Source organism: Diachasma alloeum, unplaced genomic scaffold, assembly GCF_001412515.2.
Source record: "Diachasma alloeum isolate Michigan unplaced genomic scaffold, Dall2.0 Dall_scaffold_00358, whole genome shotgun sequence".
Taxonomy (NCBI): Eukaryota; Metazoa; Arthropoda; class Insecta; order Hymenoptera; family Braconidae; genus Diachasma; species Diachasma alloeum.
In genome coordinates, this window is record NW_021680497.1 from 148,160 (window position 1) to 168,737 (window position 20,578).

The following is a 20,578-nucleotide window of genomic DNA, read 5'->3' on the forward strand; positions in this document are numbered from 1 at the left end:
TATCGTTTATTAGTGTAATATGCAATGATAGATATACGTATATGTATCCGCATGATGCATACATACACATATAAATATATACACGTAGTACTTGACAATAGCGATTGTTATAAATTATCTACAGTCATGTGTGTTTTGGGTGTCTGTGGCTGCTCATCTCGTATTATGCAATTTCATTTCATCAATATAATTCACAGTATTTCCCATTATTCAATCTCAATCGCACTATATTTCTTCTTTTATAATAAATAAATTATAATCCTATATAAAACATTTACCTTTCGCCATTACTCCACGATATTTACACAGTGTCAAGGGATAGGAGGAAAATTCAGTTTTCATTTCGTCGTTAAATAATATAATTATATGATAACACTCGTCTCAGCCTTTAGTGTACACTTCCGAGCTTATCCGGCAACGTAATTAAATACAACCCAGTCTTCATGTTTGTTTGATGCGTCTTCATGATTATACCAATTCTAAAACGTTCTTCGTTACGTTATAGTGATATGAATAACGAGGCTGTAGCTACCTAGCTGCCAAGTCTACTTTTTCATTAATACGTATGAAAAAAATTTAAAAGAAAAACCTTGCTTGTTCCTCAAGAAATTCTATTTAAAAAACTCGAAAGATTTTTATTTTCCTCTGAAATTGAAATAAAATTTTTGGGCATAAATTTTTCAATTTTTTTCTCGTAATAAAATCGAGGAAAAAACCACTTGGAAAATTCATGCCCAAGAGTTATAAAAACATTAACGTCTACAGACATTTTTGGTAAAAAAAGATATCTATTTAAAAACATGGAACGTTTCGATGGAATTGTTATTCTGAAGTTTCAATAATTTTTTTTCTATTAAATGTTTTCATACGTATTGAAAATAATTTATCTCGATGGCGTTCGTCTACGCGTACAATTAATCCAATTTCGATTACTAGATTTATGTTCCACGCTCGCTCTCTTCTTCATGCCCAGTAAATATTATATAGTACGTTTATTCCCACTGTGCACCTAGACAAAGGCTTTTCCCTCGAACAATAATTATTAAATCAACTGGCTTATTACAACGTTTATTTTACAAAATAATACGAGCCATTCTGTCAACTCCAGTGAAATTCATCTCAATTATAAAAATAATACATTATTCTTCTCTCGAATTGCCAATTGGCAGAATGGTTCGATGTTCTCCAGCAATTTATTCACTCTCAGTAATATCCTAAAGTACAGATCTCTAACTAGTACATTTTTCCTCGATTACGAGTCCGTGATTTGTTTGTTCATCGTGGATGGATTTCGCACAGTTGGTGATTCTGTTGAATACAATTGTCGAGTATTTGGCAAACTAATGAAACAGTCATGATTTCGTTTTCTATTGCCGGATTCAGTGTGCAAGTCTCGGAAGTGTGGCAGTGATTAAGAATTATTGCCAATGAATACTCGACTCGATTGTACAGATTTTTTTCATTATTCAACTTCTACCGGGCATTTTAAATTTTACCTAATGATATATCGACTAATTACATTTAATTTGAGCGATTACATGGCATCGGGGTTATCTACTTACGTAAAATGTCATTTAACTTTCACCAAAAAATAAAGAATGAGAAAACAATGTACAGGGTTTTGGATATTGAACCACACTAGATTGAATTACTTAATCTACATTAGGATTAATACGTCTTACGCATCTGTATTCACAAGGATTTATCTACAGTTCAGAAGGTATTTTAACGGGGCAAGTCATCTCAATCGATGAACAACACTTCTCACAAGGAAAATTCAACAGATTAATTCACGATATTCCATGAGATTATGGATACTTTACAATTAATGAAGAGTTGCCCTACTTCGTGGACCTCTCGGAGGCCCTCTGGAAGCATCAGAAGTTTATGAATGCACCTTCGAAACATTAATAAGCAGCGAGTGAATGATCAAACGCTTTAAATCACATTCTCACTTATTTGTCAGGGTATTAAACGCAGTGTGGCTTATAGAAACGTTCCCCAAGGTTTATCCTATTATTTATATCCCCCACTACTTACTGGTTAGGCTTAACAGTACTGTTAATTAATATCTAGTGACTAATCCCCATAATTAACTTTGTACAATCTTTACAAAAAAAAACACTTGATATGATTATGCACCTCGCTTCGGCTCTCTTCACTCGTAAACATACTATCAGTAAGTTATTTGCTTTATTTATTCTGGAAGAGACACTGTACGATTATTTCATACCGAATAACTTGGATTTTTTTCTTGTCCTCTTAGGAGTTAGGAACGTTATATCGAAAATAATGTCAGTTATTTGTCGTGACGAGGGAGAAATTTACAGGCTAATGAAAAATAAATGCCACGTCCATATTTTTCTTTATCATTTTTCATACATAACGCGGATTAGCAGGTATTAATGGCATTTATGAAGGAATCAATGGCAATTCCAATTCTCATTATTGGCTCAGTATGGCTTCTAGTTGTGTTGGTAAAAATGTCATTTGTGTTTTTTGAAAATAGGATAGTGCTCGTTAAGTCGAATACTCCATATTGCTTAGCTATCCCGATGATCACTCAGTCGAGTTGTCTCGGTTGGACCGTTTGGGTTGAAAAGACTGTTGAGCTTGTTGTACCTCTGGCTGCCTGAGCTACTCATTGTGTTCGAGGCTGACGAGTTGTGCTGGTTGTAGCCAGTTCTGGGGAAACTAGGTACTTTGTCTGGAATGATGACGGACGATTGATAAATCACATTATTTTCGTCATTAGAATTTTTGCATTTTGGACTTTTTAGGAATGAATACACGGTTAAAAAAAATTTGAAATTTCATCGACATTTGACTAGTAATTTTCACGTGAGTGAAGGAACAATTGTAATGAATTGCATGGATCGGCCTCAATCACACAAAAATTAAAATTTCCTTATCTTTATGAAATTTGAAAAATAATGTAATAATTAGTAATTTAAATTTTCAATTCTCTATGAACTAAATAACTGACAATACGGAATTGTCAGTTGACTATTAAGTAAATATTTCTAAATGTCATAGAAGTATTCTCGATTAGCAAAATAATCGTCAATCACTTGAACTCACTTGTTGATTAATAAAATAATTCGGAATTTGAATATTTAATCGATGATGAATTTAACAATTGAAAAACTAATTTTTAATTTCATAATTGTTATATTAATTGAAAATTCAAAAATTTTGATTAAAAATAAAAAAATTGGTGATTAGTATTAACAATTGACTTATTCAAAATAGAACTTTAATTAAAATTCACGATTGCGTCGATGTCTACCGATTTGCCCAGTAATTAATTTGTAATAACTACAGTCTGAATTAAGCGAAGAGACGGAAAAATCCGGCCCTTCGATGCTCACCTTTACTGCGATTATGCCTGAGCCTCTCCTGCGAATTCGCCGGTCCGCACTGTCTCTTCGGAATACACGAGTAATTGCTGTCGCTGCTGTAGGTCGGCGACGCCGTTCGGTTCCCCCTCCTCCGCGGGCTCCTGTTGCTCCTGCTCCTGGAGCCGTTCCTGTGCCCACACCCAGTCCCAAATTGATTGTTGTAGTCCATTGTATCAGCATAAAGACAACTCGACTCGGAGCAGGAGCAGCAGAGCTCGGAGTGAGTGTTCGAGTCGCAGGACTTTCTGTCCCACTCTTCATTGTCCGGCTGATAGAGATTGTCATTCCTAAAGATTTCGTCGTTGTGTCGGTAGTGATCCTCCCCATGGGGGCCATGATTGGGGAGGTTGGGATGGCTGTATCCCCCGTCGTGCGACCTGTACTCCTCCTTGATCCCGTTCTGATGACCGTAGATGACCGACCCACTCTCATACTCATTCTCCTGATTCTTGTAGTCATAATGATTAAAACCCTGCGGAAATGACGGAACCGGTGGTGGATTGGTCTGCGGTGGCAGTGTCGTGTACCTCCCCTGCTGATGATTCCCATGATTCTCATGCTGCAGGCCATTCCAGGGTGTCGGTGACGAAGAAAAATTATTCCCAACTCTGACAGGTGGGGTCGGTGGACTCTGCGAATTCCCCGAATTAGTGCCATCGAGGTCATTTTGCACATTCCTCTTGCCAAGATGAGGGCTGAATGCAGCTATTTGTTGCTGCATTCTACTGGATAATGACGTACCCGTGGGTGGTGGGTGCTCAGGGGGTGGTGGAAGCATATCGCACCAATTCGGCATACCCCCCTGATTCCCTTGATTCTCATTCGTTGGTATTCTGTACTGCGGTCGTCGCTGGATATCGGCATTTTCGTCTGTGTACACACTGCTGGCGTTATCGCTGCTCGGCGATAACGTCGACTGGTTGTGATCTTGGTTTGAGTCGAGGTTCGAGTAATCCGGCTTAACGCAGGAATCACTCGAGTTTGATTTTTGCCCACTGCCATCCATCGAGTCGGGGCTTCTGTTCCCCACGCAGAGCGTTGTCGTTGCGTACGGCTCAGGCGGTGCTTGCAGCGGTTTCCTCGCGTTGTAGAAGGTCGTCAAGTTGACCTCGGCGTACTCTGAGCCCGCCATACTCACAATCCCCGGTGCCAGCATCTGCTGGTTGTTAAGCAATTTCGTCTCGCAGTCTTTGTCAGTCGATCCCTGAAGTGTATTCGTCGGTCTCCACCCTCTCTCCAGCCACAGGGTGTCCTTGTTCAATTGGCAAATATCACTGGCTGTTCCAACGGGCACGTTGAGGTGCCCCAGTTGTTTGCTCATAGCCTGTCGTCTGCGGACGTAAAGAACGCCCACCAGTCCTGCTACGATAGTGAACACCATTGTTATCATCAGAATGAGAAACCACGTCTCGGAGACAATCGATATTCCCCCGTGACTCGGGTCGGTCTTCGGTGGCAATACTATCAACTGCCCGGGGTCCATGTTCAGTATTGTAGGACTCGAGAATGGACCCAGTCCCGCTCGAGTCGAGGCCGCAACTCGCGCGGTGTACAGACCACCGGTTGTTAAACTATTGATGATAACCGATGTTGTCGACGCGTTCAGGGACATCTGCCCGAGGATTTTGTTGCTGCTGTTGCTCTTTATCTGTATTCTGTAGCCAATGAGTTCGCCGTTTTGCTCGGTCTTCGGTGGGGCCTCCCACCTGACGAAGGCAGACGTCATGTTTATCATGCCGACGTGGACGTTCTCGGGTGCCCCCGAGGGCACGTCCTCCAGGGTCGTTGACAGTTTGACGTTACTCGGTCGGCCTTCTATGGTCTTGTAGAAGGGGACGAGGAAGAACTCGTACATCGTGTACTTCTTGAGGTTCGTGAGAACGTAGCTCGTCGCCCCGGCGTTCATCACCGTCACCATCTGGTACTCGGGCTTGTCCGAAATCTCGCGGTATCTTATGTACAGCCCCTCGACGAGGTCAGCAGCTCCCAGGATGTCCCAGATTATCTTGACACTCGTGCTGGTCAGGGGCTGCACCTCCTTCAGGTGCAGGATCTCACTGTTGAGTCTGTCTCGCGCGCGGATCAGCTCGATCTGGGGGACTGAGTACTGATTTTGACTCGTCGTGTGGGCGACGTCGGAGAGGGGACCCGGCAGGGAAAGCCCGTGGCCATTTTCCGCACGTACGAGGAACACGTACTTGGTGTCCGGCTTTAAGTCCGTCACGGTGTAAGTGTCGTCTGTTACTCCCGTAGCGGCTATCACCCAACCGGTGTTGAGATTGCTGCTGAAGTACTCGATGTTGTAGCCGATTATCTTGCTCTTGCCCTCGTGGCCTGGACTCCACGTTAATGTTACGGATGTACTCGTTATGTTGACGATTCTTGGTTTACTCGGATTTTGGGGGAGTGCTGACATGTCGGGGGTTTTGTGCAGAGTAGTTGAGGCACTCACGGCCAGTGTTGCTGACCAAGATGTATTTCCGGATTCCGACGAGGCGATGCATGTGTACAGACCCGAGTCTGCTGACTGCAGTTCGTCAATGATGAGGGTACCATTGCTCGACATGGTGATTCGATTACCCAGTGAAATGAGAACACCGTCCTTGTGCCACTGGACTCGGGGGGTGGGCGTACCAACCGCACGGCAGGGTAAATACGCTGTGCTCTTCACTGGTAATGTCTGATTGGCTGGGCCGAGCTCTATTATTGGCGGGGGGACCTCCTCGATTGGAGTTACCTGGAAGTAATGAGGGTTGAGGCTCATGTTATGGTAATTTTCAATTAGCAGGCGAGGGGAGGGGGGATTGGTGTTTTTAGCACACGGGAAAAATGTGTGACTCATAGGCGTCCTATTTCTCAGACGGGAACGATCGCGCGCTTGAGCGCGCGTGTTAAAGACAAATCGTGAGACGAAAACCGAAGGCCGACCGAAGTCGAACACGTGCGGGCGGATCCGAATGTTCGACCGATGACATTCGAGGAATGAGCGTTACGCTACAGCTTTCGGCGTATGTTCTTTTTAGAAGTGGATACTTTTGAGAGTTCTGAATAGCTCGTCGTTTAAATAGTTGGAATCAACGGTCGCCCGGCTAAAAAATTCGATTTTGGCGAAAGTCGACTTTTCCCCTGGAAAAACGGAAAATCTGACCCTTTGAAAATCGGAAAAAAAAACTTTTTCCGTTTTCACTTTTTCCACATACTTTTGAGAGTTCTGAATAGCTCGTCGTTTAAATAGTTGGAATCAACGGTTGTCCGGCTAAAAAATTCGATTTTGGCGAAAGTCGACTTTTCCCCTGGAAAAACGGAAAATCTGACCCTTTGAAAATCGGAAAAAAAAACTTTTTCCGTTTTCACTTTTTCCACATACTTTTGAGAGTTCTGAATAGCTCGTCGTTTAAATAGTTGGAATCAACGGTTGTCCGGCTAAAAAATTCGATTTTGGCGAAAGTCGACTTTTCCCCTGGAAAAACGGAAAATCTGACCCTTTGAAAATCGGAAAAAAAAACTTTTTCCGTTTTCACTTTTTCCACATACTTTTGAGAGTTCTGAATAGCTCGTCGTTTAAATAGTTGGAATCAACGGTTGTCCGGCTAAAAAATTCGATTTTGGCGAAAGTCGACTTTTCCCCTGGAAAAACGGAAAATCTGACCCTTTGAAAATCGGAAAAAAAAACTTTTTCCGTTTTCACTTTTTCCACATACTTTTGAGAGTTCTGAATAGCTCGTCGTTTAAATAGTTGGAATCAACGGTTGTCCGGCTAAAAAATTCGATTTTGGCGAAAGTCGACTTTTCCCCTGGAAAAACGGAAAATCTGACCCTTTGAAAATCGGAAAAAAAAACTTTTTCCGTTTTCACTTTTTCCACATACTTTTGAGAGTTCTGAATAGCTCGTCGTTTAAATAGTTGGAATCAACGGTTGTCCGGCTAAAAAATTCGATTTTGGCGAAAGTCGACTTTTCCCCTGGAAAAACGGAAAATCTGACCCTTTGAAAATCGGAAAAAAAAACTTTTTCCGTTTTCACTTTTTCCACATACTTTTGAGAGTTCTGAATAGCTCGTCGTTTAAATAGTTGGAATCAACGGTTGTCCGGCTAAAAAATTCGATTTTGGCGAAAGTCGACTTTTCCCCTGGAAAAACGGAAAATCTGACCCTTTGAAAATCGGAAAAAAAAACTTTTTCCGTTTTCACTTTTTCCACATACTTTTGAGAGTTCTGAATAGCTCGTCGTTTAAATAGTTGGAATCAACGGTTGTCCGGCTAAAAAATTCGATTTTGGCGAAAGTCGACTTTTCCCCTGGAAAAACGGAAAATCTGACCCTTTGAAAATCGGAAAAAAAAACTTTTTCCGTTTTCACTTTTTCCACATACTTTTGAGAGTTCTGAATAGCTCGTCGTTTAAATAGTTGGAATCAACGGTTGTCCGGCTAAAAAATTCGATTTTGGCGAAAGTCGACTTTTCCCCTGGAAAAACGGAAAATCTGACCCTTTGAAAATCGGAAAAAAAAACTTTTTCCGTTTTCACTTTTTCCACATACTTTTGAGAGTTCTGAATAGCTCGTCGTTTAAATAGTTGGAATCACCGTTCACCCGGCTAAAAAATTCGATTTTGGCGAATGTCAACTTTCCCCCTGTAAAAATCCAAGATCTGACACTTTGGCCCTCGGTGAAAAAAAAAATTGTAGTGCTGACATTTCAAGGGTAATTTTCTAACAGTGTACGATAATTGTGGCCATATTTACTGCGATGATTTTAGAAATTAAAAATTACATGATAACGAATAATGTTTCGTAAAACTCGATCAATTTGTACCGAATCATCAGCCTTGAGTGTGCATTCTGGCCGCTTACGCCCACAAACTTCCCCTCATTTTCCCTAATCTTGGATTACTTACTTGAAGAAATATCGTTGCCGTGCTGGCACCGGCCAAGCTTATAGCGCTGCACACGTAGTGTCCCTCGTCCTTTTTATTGACTTGTTTTATGTGCATCGAGCCATCCTCATTAATAGTGTATCGACCCTGATAAACATTGCCGGGGAACATCAGCTCTTGTGATCCTTCTCGGGACCAGAATATCGAGGGCTTCGGAGCCCCCCGAGCCGAACAAGCGAATGCTACGTCTGAGCCCGTACTGACAATCTCGTCCTTTGGGAAATCCGTGAAGACTGGACGCGCTGGTAAAGGAAAACAATGGGAAATTAGACTCCACTCAATGGCTTCCCGGTTGAGTTTAATTAAGCAAAGTTGGGTATCACTCGACAGGTGAAGGGGACTCTGCAGATTAAGATACACCAGGCCAGATGAATAATAATTAATAAATTCAGGGGAATAAATGAGCCTGAGTACTCTACAATCTCGTCTCTGGCAATCTCACTTGATTAGCCCTCTTCCCTGTCCACCTCGGAGCAGGTCAACGTTCTCAAACCCATTGTTCTCTATCGATCACCAGTTAATTTAGGTGATTGATTGTTTACTTACAGTGTACGGTGAGGGTTGCACTGGCAGAAATGGCCCCGACCCCATTTTCAGCGTCGCAAATGTACGTTCCAGCGTCCTGGGGTGTAACACGCTCAATCTTGAGGCTCTTGTCATCAAGAATGTGGGCACGTCCGATTGGCATTTTTCCGTCGTGTCTGCGCCAGAGAATTTCCGGCGGTGGATCACCACTCACGCGACACGCGAATTGGGCAGTTGTGTCCACCAACACCGTCTGATTCTCTGGGGTTGACAGGAATGAGGGTTTGACGTGAACTGTCAATGTCGCCACTGCCGACTCCTTGTCGCCCACCATATTGTGGGCAACACACTGATATTTTCCCTGATCCGTCTGCCTGACGTCAGATATCATCAGGTTACCACCGTCCACCAGGGTTATTCTGGAAAATACGAGATAAAATCATTAATCAAATTATTGGTCAGATGGAATTTATGGACGTGTGTTTGAGGATACCACTGCATCGACTGTCTACTCTATCTCACTGATACAATGGTACTGGTATACAGTACCAAATCGCAATTAAGCGGCTCCGTTCAAATTCAATGGAATGCCACACTGCACGTTGTGCATGTGGAATAGTATCCCTGACACGGGCCTCAACAACACCGTGAAAATCGATGGCTTCTCGATTGTGTCCTTTAATTTATAGTATCAATTAATTCGATACTGACAGACCTGAAAATCCCGACTGTGTACTCGACGGGGGGCCAATGGTGCCACCGATCCTGTCAGACTTAATCAATTTCTAGTGGCCGAGGTAATTCGTCTTTAATCATTGTGGCTTGGATGTTTAATTAATCGGTCATTCGCGGGATCTGACGTGCACTTTTCTTGAAGTCTGTAAGTGGTTGGGGAATTTCGGGCGGAGAGCCTCGAAAATTCATTAGCAAAAGCCCAGTTATTAGGAGTTGGACATTTTTCAAAAAGGAAAACGGGTAATGATACCACCGTTTAGACCTTTGTGGCATCGATAATTTTCGAAAATATACAACAAATCCGCTGGAGTAACACGAATGAAAATATTCAATAGAAAATCGAGCGAATTCGCTAGAAAATTCTATTGGAATTCTACAGGAATTCTATGGGATTTCTATTTGTTTCTTGCGCTGATTCGATTGCATATTCAATAAGAAAAAGTCAATAGATTTCAAATTTCTGTTTGAATTTTTCTCTTAGATTTTTTCTATTAGAATTATTGGGCACAAATTTTGTAATTGTAATTTTGTATGGATGAATGAGTGAAGTTCATTTGAGTTAATTTGCAAGAGCTGTATTTTTTTATTTACATCAAAACAACACGATGACATGAATTTCTATAAATCAGGAATGAAGTTATTCTCTTTATCAGGCATTAAATTTCCACCACAATGATTCCGTTAAAACATTTAATAAACGAGAGATTTATTTGCATAAATCCCAACATTTTCATGAGTTATTTCTCATAAATAAAAAAAATCAACAGACAATAATTTTACAACCATTCGAAAAGGATTGCTCTTCCAAGAACACTCTGAATTCTACTTCAACTAAATTGATTTCCTCAAAAGAAACGAGACCTAGATAACACCCCGGAGCAAGAAATTTTTAATTACGTTTATACAGTATTACGTTGAAGATAAAAATGGGTTTGTTGAAACTAAACCGAGGGAAAAAGCACGGAGGGAAAGGCCACATGTATGTCAAGTAAACAAGACGGCTAGCGGACAGGTACGCTTCATGTCCAAGGTACAGCCTACGAGGAAATTAAATAGACGTGGTATTTCACGATGGGGCCGAGTGGAGGAAAAATAAGCTCGTTAAATTAAAGTCAACATCATGACTTCCTCAATCTTCTCTTCGGGACAAGATAATAAATGGCGGCCATGAATATAAATAATTCGGTGAATTAACTAAGATCAAGATTGTAGTTCGGTAATTTGTCCTCAATAATGTGGGTATGAGGACTGTTGGGCCCGCCGAATCTGGAGTAGCTGAGCAAAAGTGAGGAGATGAAGATGGCGATTAATGAGATAGAAAAAAAAATGAGGGAATGGAATTGCTCGAAAATTTCGTACGTGCAGTCGCGGGGGAGAGGAATCGAAATAACGAGTTCGTCTCATCCATGGGCTTGGACTGCAGATAACGCGGTAAGAATTATGGAGGACATCCTTTAGCGCCATTCTCATGCAAATGCGCGGTAGATTATGGGTCCTTGTGTCTTCGGATTATTACCATTGGTCCGTCGTGCACACGGTACTTCTACTGTACCCTCTTATTGGCCTCCGGCTAACGTTCGCGGGATATATACGGGGGAAGCGGGTCCCGTAGAATTCCATCGCGGTGTAAAGAAGACATGGGAATTAATAGCTGGAAATTATTCAACGCTCTTACATCCATTCTTACTCTCTTTATAAGTACTTTGTTGGGTTTTTTTTTTTGGAGTCTGTGTGTGGGGGAGGGGGGGATGTATTGCCTAGTGCATCATCGCGATTTTTAACGTTAATTTGTCGATGAATGTTGGGATTTTTGTTGCTTACCTCTTGGTGGATTCAAAGTCTATGACGTGGCCATTCCTCTTCCACTGGAGAGTCGGCTCTGGGTGACCCCTTGGTGGGCCACACTCGAGTAAGGCTGTCTCACCGGCAGCAACTCTTGTATTCTGAGGCTGGGCGCGGAATTCATCTCGCAGAACTGGCAAAATTAAAATTAAAATTAAAATTAAATTTTTGATGTTTTCGGTTAATGTGGCAATACATGAAAATTCAATTGCACGGAGAGAAATATTCAATAACAATTACGTATCTTCTCCGTAATTATGAAGTGCAATGTGGTTGTAGGAAATTTTACGGAAGTTTCACGTAATTTTTACCTAAAATCGCGCAATTTTTCCAGAGCGTTTCGTAATTTTTACCTGAATATTCTGTGAAAAATTTCGATACCGTCACTCAAATTTTCTGAGTCGATTCCGTAATCGGTGAGCGAACTGCGAGTTCCGTAATTTTTACTGAACATTTCAGAAGCGAAGCGGTAAACCCCGTCAAGTCGATTGTGACTTTCGGTCAGTTGTTGATGAATATCTCGGAATCTAAGAGAGATACTAAAATTCTTCTCATGACCTTTTTTATAACCCTGAATAGGCTCTACAAAAAAGGTCATAACAAAAATTTTGCTATCTCTCTTAGATTCCGAGGTATGCGTCAAAAACTGGCCAATAGTCAAAATCGCGTTGACCCGGGTTACCGCTTCGCTGAAGTTACTGATTTCCCTCCGTGTGAATAAATTGAAATTAATTCTTGGAGAATAAGATAGTCTACATGTCCCATTACTTTCCATTCCCAATTAATACAAATCAAAATAGGCACGAATGAATGACACAATTCCTGGAGACGTCTTGCCCGAAAAGCTCAATCTCTCATGTCATCTGAGCGAGTTGTATTGCTTTTCCTTTTCATCCGCATGTAGCCTATTCCTCACCCTAACGGACTCCGCCGAGCGTGTCTATGTACCTATATATTCTTCCCTTCCACACAGGTACAACACTCTCAGCCATCCGGGTATTTCAACTTGAATTCGCCTTTGGCTCCGTTCGACTTCTCTGGGGTTCGTGTTTATCGCTATTCTCAGCGTCCTGACGTATACCATTACCATTTATCACGAATGCGACTCTCGGACCATTTACGAAACACGCGTTGCCGCGGAGGGCCTGAACGGGCCGTCTCTTAAGAATTGCAGAATTTCACGGCAAGATCCCTTTTCCTCCTTTCCTCAATGCTTCCCCATATATTCCGCCTAATCGAATATTTGCCCATTACTTTCTTCCCATAAATTTCCCTCGCCCCTTGGAAAATCCGCGCCTCCATTCACTTTCTCATTTACTTTATCGACTTTTATGAATGGAAAAACAATTGTTCCAGGTACAAGTGTAGACTCGTTAAGGCAACTATATTTATTTGACCCCGAAATGCTTGATTGGAGGTATTGTCCGGTTTTAATTAACGTCAGATGCTCCCGGGGGATTGTTAACACAGAGAATTGTATGGAACGTATGAGAATTCAATTCACACAATGTCCCCTTCATCTTTTCATTCCCTATGGCGCATTTCCCGGGCTTTATTCTTGCGAATTAGATATGGCACACGTCGACAGAACCAAAAACAATTCTCACTTGCTGTCAATACTTGTTATTCCGTTTGTTGTTCGCTTTCTTCAATTCAATTGCATCGCTGGGAGGTCTGCGACAATGCGGAGAACGGAGACTTTGAGGGAATAATAAAAATGCCGAGGATAATGAGACTTGGAAAATTGATGAATGAAGAGATGATGAATATTTCAATTCAATTATTCCGGGAAAATGAATGGAATACAGAGAAATTTAGATGAATTTATTTTTTAATTAGTTGAAAAATCAAGTGAGTCGCTCCAAAAAATACATTGTAAACAAATCAAAATAAATAATAAATAAATAACAAATAATTTTTTGAATGAATATTTTTGTTGTGTTTATTGATAATTTTGAAAATTCAATTCCTGATTTTTTTATGGAACTTGCGCTATTATTACGGTTTATTAACTGCCTTTTGATACGTGATACCATTTTCACGAGATGGATTTAGTTGTACAGTAGACAAAGTAAACTAAAAACAAGAAAGATTCGAAACATTTGCAATTTTGTGAACCGATGAGGGAATTAACATTTTTTTCATATCAATTGCGACTTTCATAAAGTCCATCATTAAAAAATAATTTCATACGAATGCAGTATAGACACAACTTTAAGAAAACACATGTAAAGCGGAAGAGAATAAAAAAATTGATAGCACAATGAATTTAAAAAATCGTAGTGTTTTTAATCCACTTAATTACTCGTTAATGACTCAAATAAAGTGCAATGCAACCGCGATAATTCGTATTGTCACAGTTTTAGTGTTTCTGCATGTCCCCGGCCAGAAAGCCCCGAACAAACAGACGCACGATAAATTACTCTGTAGATTCGCGATGTATATAAGTCACGCCGCAAATACGAGCCACCGCCACGTTCTATCCTAGTAAACATCGTGCATTCGGGACACGCGCCACTCGTGACGTACGGCCGACACGTGACCGTTTCGTTGTGCCCCTGTACATCGGAGGAAACGTTATACCGGAAAATCGGCATCGAGTGTCATACGGATGTCAGGAAGGCAGATTCAGAGTGGGTCACGGCCGGGGCTGTGTCGATTGTTTCCAGAGAACTGAAACTTTGGGTATTGTTTGAGCTCCAGGCGATTCGATGTGCCTCACTTGGCCCAGGGCTTTTGATCGCCAGTCTACCACGTGGTTAGCGTTGGCAACGAGGAAGTGGCGAAAATCACTGGTTTGTCGAGCGTGATAGATAATGATTCGGGCACGTGTTACTGTTTCAATTGTCGGAGTGCTAACGACAGTTGGATATCCAGGGAGAATTCGGTGTCATTCGTTCTGGCGCATTAATCTTTTTTTCGGGGAGAGGGAGGCGCAGATGAGATGATTATTGGAACGTTATTTCTGGTGAATGGGTGTTCGGGAATCATGAGGATTGAGTTGGCGCGGGCGGTGGGGTTTTTCGTGCTGGGAGGAGTGGAGTTGATTTGTCATGGGGAACGAGTTTTGCCGGAGAACCTGAGAAAACCCGCAGATGTGACCCTTGGCGCTGAGAAAACAACGCCAGGGGGTGGATCTTCATACCTTTCTTCTGATTTTTACATCGATCTACTTTCTTCCTTATAACATGCATCTGGGGGTGAATTATATTAAATTCGTGTTGTCTTATTGTTTGAGATGGAGATTAATTCGATGTGAGAGAGGTGATATTGATGAACAACGAAACTGTTTTTAATACTAAAATATTAATTACCATTTGATCATTTGTTTTTATTTATTTGTAATGTATTTTTTGGAGGAACTTACTTCATTTTTCAAGTAATTGAAAATTTAAAAATATGGTCATCTAAATTTCTGTATTCCACTCGTTTCCGTGGAATAACTGAATTGAAATTTCAGTGAAAGCCCAATGGGATAAGGATAATGATTAAAATTCAATCATTCATTCAGTTTTATTCATGAATTATTTTCCGAGAGAACGACAAATTGAAACGCAAAATTATGTTTGAGGTGGAGATTAATTCGGTGTGGGAAGCGTGATGAGTGACTTTTTAGGGGGAATTAATGAGAGGTGATATTGATAAACAACAAAACTGTATTTAATACCAAAATATTAATTACCATTTAATCATTCATTTTGATTTATTTGTAATGTATTTTTTGGAGGAACTTACTTGATTTTTCAAGTAATTAAAAATTTCAAAAAATATTTATCTAAATTTCTCTGTATTCCACTCGTTTCCGTGGAATAACTGAATTGAATTTTCAGTGAAAGCCCAATGGGATAAGGATAATGATTAAAATTCAATCATTCATTCAGTTTTATTCATGAATTATTTTCCGAGAGAACGACAAATTGAAACGCAAAATTATGTTTGAGGTGGAGATTAATTCGGTGTGGGAAGCGTGATGAGTGACTTTTTAGGGGGAATTAATGAGAGGTGATATTGATGAACAACAAAACTGTATTTAATACCAAAATATTAATTACCATTTAATCATTCATTTTGATTTATTTGTAATGTATTTTTTGGAGGAACTTACTTGATTTTTCAAGTAATTAAAAATTTTAAAAAATATTTATCTAAATTTCTCTGTATTCCACTCGTTTTCGTGGAATAATCGAATTGAATTTTCTGTGAAAGCCCAATGTGATAAGGATAATGATTAAAATTCAATCATTCATTCAGTCTTATTCATGAATTATTTTTCTAGAGAACGACAAATTGAAACGCAAAATTATGTTTGAGGTGGAGATTAATTCGGTGTGGGAAGCGTGGTGAGTGACTTTTTAGGGGGAATTAATGAGAGGTGATATTGATGAACAACAAAACTGTATTTAATACCAAAATATTAATTACCATTTAATCATTCATTTTGATTTATTTGTAATGTATTTTTTGGAGGAACTTACTTGATTTTTCAAGTAATTAAAAATTTTAAAAAATATATATCTAAATTTCTCTGTATTCCACTCGTTTTCGTGGAATAATCGAATTGAATTTTCTGTGAAAGCCCAATGTGATAAGGATAATGATTAAAATTCAATCATTCATTCAGTTTTATTCATGAATTATTTTCCTAGAGAACGACAAATTGAAACGCAAAATTATGCATCAACTCCATAAGCGAAACCACATCAAGTGAATCGATTAATGTTGGAATCTTATCCCAGCGTACGACTAAGCATATAGAAACTTGCTTAAATTTCAAGGTGGTTGCCCTCAAGTTTTCGGTACAAATTCAAAGTGCAGTCCAACTCATCGAATACGTGACTACCACCGATTAGTGCAAGCCTGGGACTTGGTCTCATTGGACCTCTACACTTCTATCCCCACTGTGAGAATACAAGTGTGTTGGCACATTGGAGTAACGTACCAATACGTAGGCAAACCCTGAAGCACCATTGAAACCCCCGGTGAGACCCCACCGAGGATATTTGAATATCTGTCTCGGTTCCACGATTATACGTAACCACAACCCCATTGACTTTACTCGTCCGTGGATTAAATTGCAGATTCTACTCTCGAATTTACTTAATGGCCAAAGTTGACTACCACCTCACTGGGCTGACGTCTTGAGAGTGGCTGACACTACAAGTCAAATAATCACGTGTAATCACGTGGTTTAACGAATAGTTTTCAAATTGATTTAGTTTGATTTTGGGGTTGATACAGTTTATCGTTTAATTGCGAATACTGTTGAATAAAATTGAAATATCGCTGAAAATTCAATGAAATTTCAACATTTTTAGAATTTTCTGGGAATAATTGAACTGCAGTTGACAGTTTTTAATTGTTTTCGAATTATTTTGTATCTTCTAGGAGAAACAATGATCCATTGTCAAGATATAAATCAGTAGCGAAGTGGTAAAACGGTACAACTCAATTTTGACTATTGACCAGTTTTCAATGAATATCTCGGAATCTAAAGGAGATAGCAAAATTTTTGTTATGACATTTTTTCTAGAGCCGATTGAGAGCTACAATAAATGTAATTACGAAAATTTCGCTATCTCCCTTAGATTCGGAAATATGCCTCAAAAACTCAACTGGGAGATAAGTCGACTTAAACCGTTTTACCACTTCGCTAGTGAAATGATTGCGGGATTGTTTCCAAAAAATCTTCTCTGAACTTCAATGAATTAGTTGTTAAATTCCACCAACTAGTTGTTGAAATTCACCAAATAATTTTCTCCATGTGAGGAACTTCACAAAAATTTCAATTAAAATGTTGTAACACTCTGTGAAAGAATAATTCATTCACTGTGAACAGCACGATTTTTATGCGTTTCCTAAATCAAGAAGCCCTCATTTAATTATCAAGAATGGCTTTCAAATGTCGCGGCGTTCCCGGCCGAGTGTTCGATGGAGCGTAAATTCGAGGAATATTTAAGCTAGTCTAGGCGGCAAACTTATAACCCCGAGATCTCATCAGACGGTAGACGATGGGGACAGTCAACCCCAGTCAAGCTAATGGAAGCGAGTGCTATACTTCAGGGGGACGCCTTCATCAACATGTATAGTTAACGAGTCGATCTTGATATTGACGACGAGGAGGGGAACTGAAGAATCTATCAGTGGGGAGTGGTTGAATATGTGGGGATTAATGAGCTGGGATTTGTCATACTTTTCGAAGGAGACCACATACCAGCCATGATTCCAGCATGATTTATGGCCAGTGCAGAAGAGTGGGAAGGCGTGCCTGAGCCTTTGAAACTTTTCCCCCCAAATTTTAATTCTTCACAACAATGCACAAACCTTTGCTTTGTGTGATACAATTAAATAACCATTCGGACAATTTACGAATGTTAACCCACCAGTAAAAAGAGAGGAGAATAAAAAAAAACATTTATAATTTCACGTAGAATAGACAGCTTAATTACCCGTTTATTCAACACAAACAAATTGCCCGAAACCAGTTTCGGTTCCACTTTTTCATCACCGGAATTTTCGAAACACAAACAAATATTTCGCTCTCCCCTGAAAACATATTCCGTGTAATTTTTTTCCCCGCTAAACTGGTTCGAGTTCTGAAACAGTGTATTGTATTATTATTATCCCAAAACATGACAAACTCAGAGGAATTGTTGATGCGTAATGTTTAACTTTACAGTGGAAATAATTTATCGAGAAACACGAGTGGTATTCTCCAACGAGTGGCAATACAATTCATTTAATTTAAACAACCGAGTGGGCGAGCCGATTTAACCAGGAAAACCGAGTGTTTATGTGTACACAGAGATGCAAAAGTAACAGTATCAAAAGCCCCACTCTATGCCACGGTTAGACCAAAATATTTAATCATAATTCATCTGTTGGTTAATTAAGTTCATTCTCACTCATAGTTACCTCGCATGAAATAGCTGTTGTGGAGGGCAAAATGTGGGGATAAAAGTGCAAATAAAAGGTGGGAAAATATTAGCTGAGAGTAGAATTGAGGTGTTAGCCAGAGGATTAAAGCACAGTTGGGTTAATGGCGCGACCGACTCTAAGTTATAGGCAATTAAGATTAAATCCAGTGATTCCTGAAATTATACGAAACGGAAAGTGGAAATTGTTGAGGGCCCGGGGGGGGGGGTATGTAGACTAGGTATAAATAGTCACTTTATTATTACAATTGGCTCTTTGAAGTTAATTGGAATGAACGATACTGGATACTACTGGGGATTCTTCAACACCTTCGGCTGACCACGTTTAGAAAATACTTGGGGCTTATCGCTGCATACACAAATCCCGGCGAGTTGTACCTTCTGTGGATTGTTGGTATGCCGTTAAAATGNGGGGGGGGGGGGGGTATGTAGACTAGGTATAAATAGTCACTTTATTATTACAATTGGCTCTTTGAAGTTAATTGGAATGAACGATACTGGATACTACTGGGGATTCTTCAACACCTTCGGCTGACCACGTTTAGAAAATACTTGGGGCTTATCGCTGCATACACAAATCCCGGCGAGTTGTACCTTCTGTGGATTGTTGGTATGCCGTTAAAATGGACAGATAATAGTCACGATGCTGCTGGGGAGGAATATAAAGAGTGAACGAGAGTACGAGAGAGGTAAATTATGGTGGCATTGGAGGCCTTTCTAAATTAGTGCTGTAAATTTATCTAGGGTGTTTGTCGGAGCGCTGGGCCTCCCTCGATTTACATAGGAATGATAGTGTAAGTAGTGCTTATTTATGCCACCATATAGGGCACTGCACGCGATTTCGGTTTGACACGATAGCCCTCTGTGGTGGGATTAACAATAGCTTCCTCATTGCTCAATGAAATTGGCTGCCAATGTTACTGGGTTTTTTAAATCGATAATTTGGGTCAATTCGAGGGAAATTCTTCTAAATTTTTTTTTTTAAAGAAATGAAATGAATGCAGTTGAGAGAAATAAAATTGGGTGGTTTTGGTAGAAATGAAAATATTAAAAAAAATAATGGCGTAAATGAATGATAAAACTGGAGAATGTCAATTGTAGTGAATAATCTTATATTAAATTTCTGAAGTTAATATCAAAGTTAATATCTAATGATACAATACGCCGAATGGATTGGCTTCAAAAAACGTTACACTGGATTTTATTAACGGATTTGATGAACTAAAAAAATGCTAGAGAGAATGATCAATAAATGATTTATCAACTAGCTTATCTGAAATGGAATAAAATAATGGTGGATAGGCGGAAATGAGAAGCAGCCATTTCAAGAGGATTGAATCCGAATAAATAGTTCATGCAACAACACGAGTATAGCACCATCCAGCACTAGAGATGGTAGAAAATTTACATCGATTTACACCCAACGTGAATATCGGGTTACTGCTCTGCTTCACTTGGGTAGAAAGGTTTATCCAAAACGCAATCTCGCATTGGTTGCTCTCGTACACACTGGATTTATATTTTCGAATATTCAGCTTCCGGGTGTATATGCAAAACACGTTTCTATGCCAACGTTATTGCCGATATGACGGTGCAATAGAGAAGTGTGGCTGTTAGTGCGCCTCGTTTAACCCCCGGCTATCGTTTTGTATGTGCGTTTTCGGTAACTGGTATTTTAGTTACGATAACTACGGGTTAGTATTACCCTGACGTTGCCGGTAGTTGGATAATTTGAGATGATTGTTAGATGCCATGGTATTTTGTGCCAGTCGATTGAATACCCATTGCATACCAACCTAGCAATCAAAGTTGCATGGCTGTAGCTTTTTTTTCATTCGGTGAGAGAGAACAGCTGAGGCACACAATAACTGTCATGACACAACTGGGTCATTCCAGCGGGGGGTGATGTACCCAGCCGTCCATCAATCTATTTCAAAAATGGTTTTATAAATCAATTAACTCACTGCTCTTCGTCATTATTCTTCCGATATTGATTGAATTAAGGGCGCCGGCAGTAGAGTCTCACAATCGACGAGAGATGATTTTAAAGTATAATAACGCAGCGGAGAAGATGAATTTTTCCCATTTCATCAATCTTGCACTTGATTTTAAGAAATTCCATCGTTGAAGAATGAAGCTTTCACTAGCGGAATAATGGCGGGCGGAAAATGCGATTTAGGGGATTTGCGGGGGGTTAAGGGTCGAACAATCA

The 20,578-nt window shown here is 40.1% G+C and overlaps 1 protein-coding gene across 1 annotated transcript; it reads right to left on the reverse strand.

The window, feature by feature from the left end:
• Nucleotides 1–665: 665 nt before the first annotated feature.
• On the reverse strand, nucleotides 666–11,580 carry LOC107041172 (roundabout homolog 1-like; the record flags this gene model as incomplete). The annotated part of the gene is made up of 5 exons (XM_015261602.1): nucleotides 666–2,707; nucleotides 3,372–6,138; nucleotides 8,294–8,574; nucleotides 8,879–9,276; nucleotides 11,414–11,580. Coding segments are annotated over 5 exons (3,777 nt in total), but the record flags the coding sequence as incomplete, so codon positions are not given.
• Nucleotides 11,581–20,578: the final 8,998 nt, after the last annotated feature.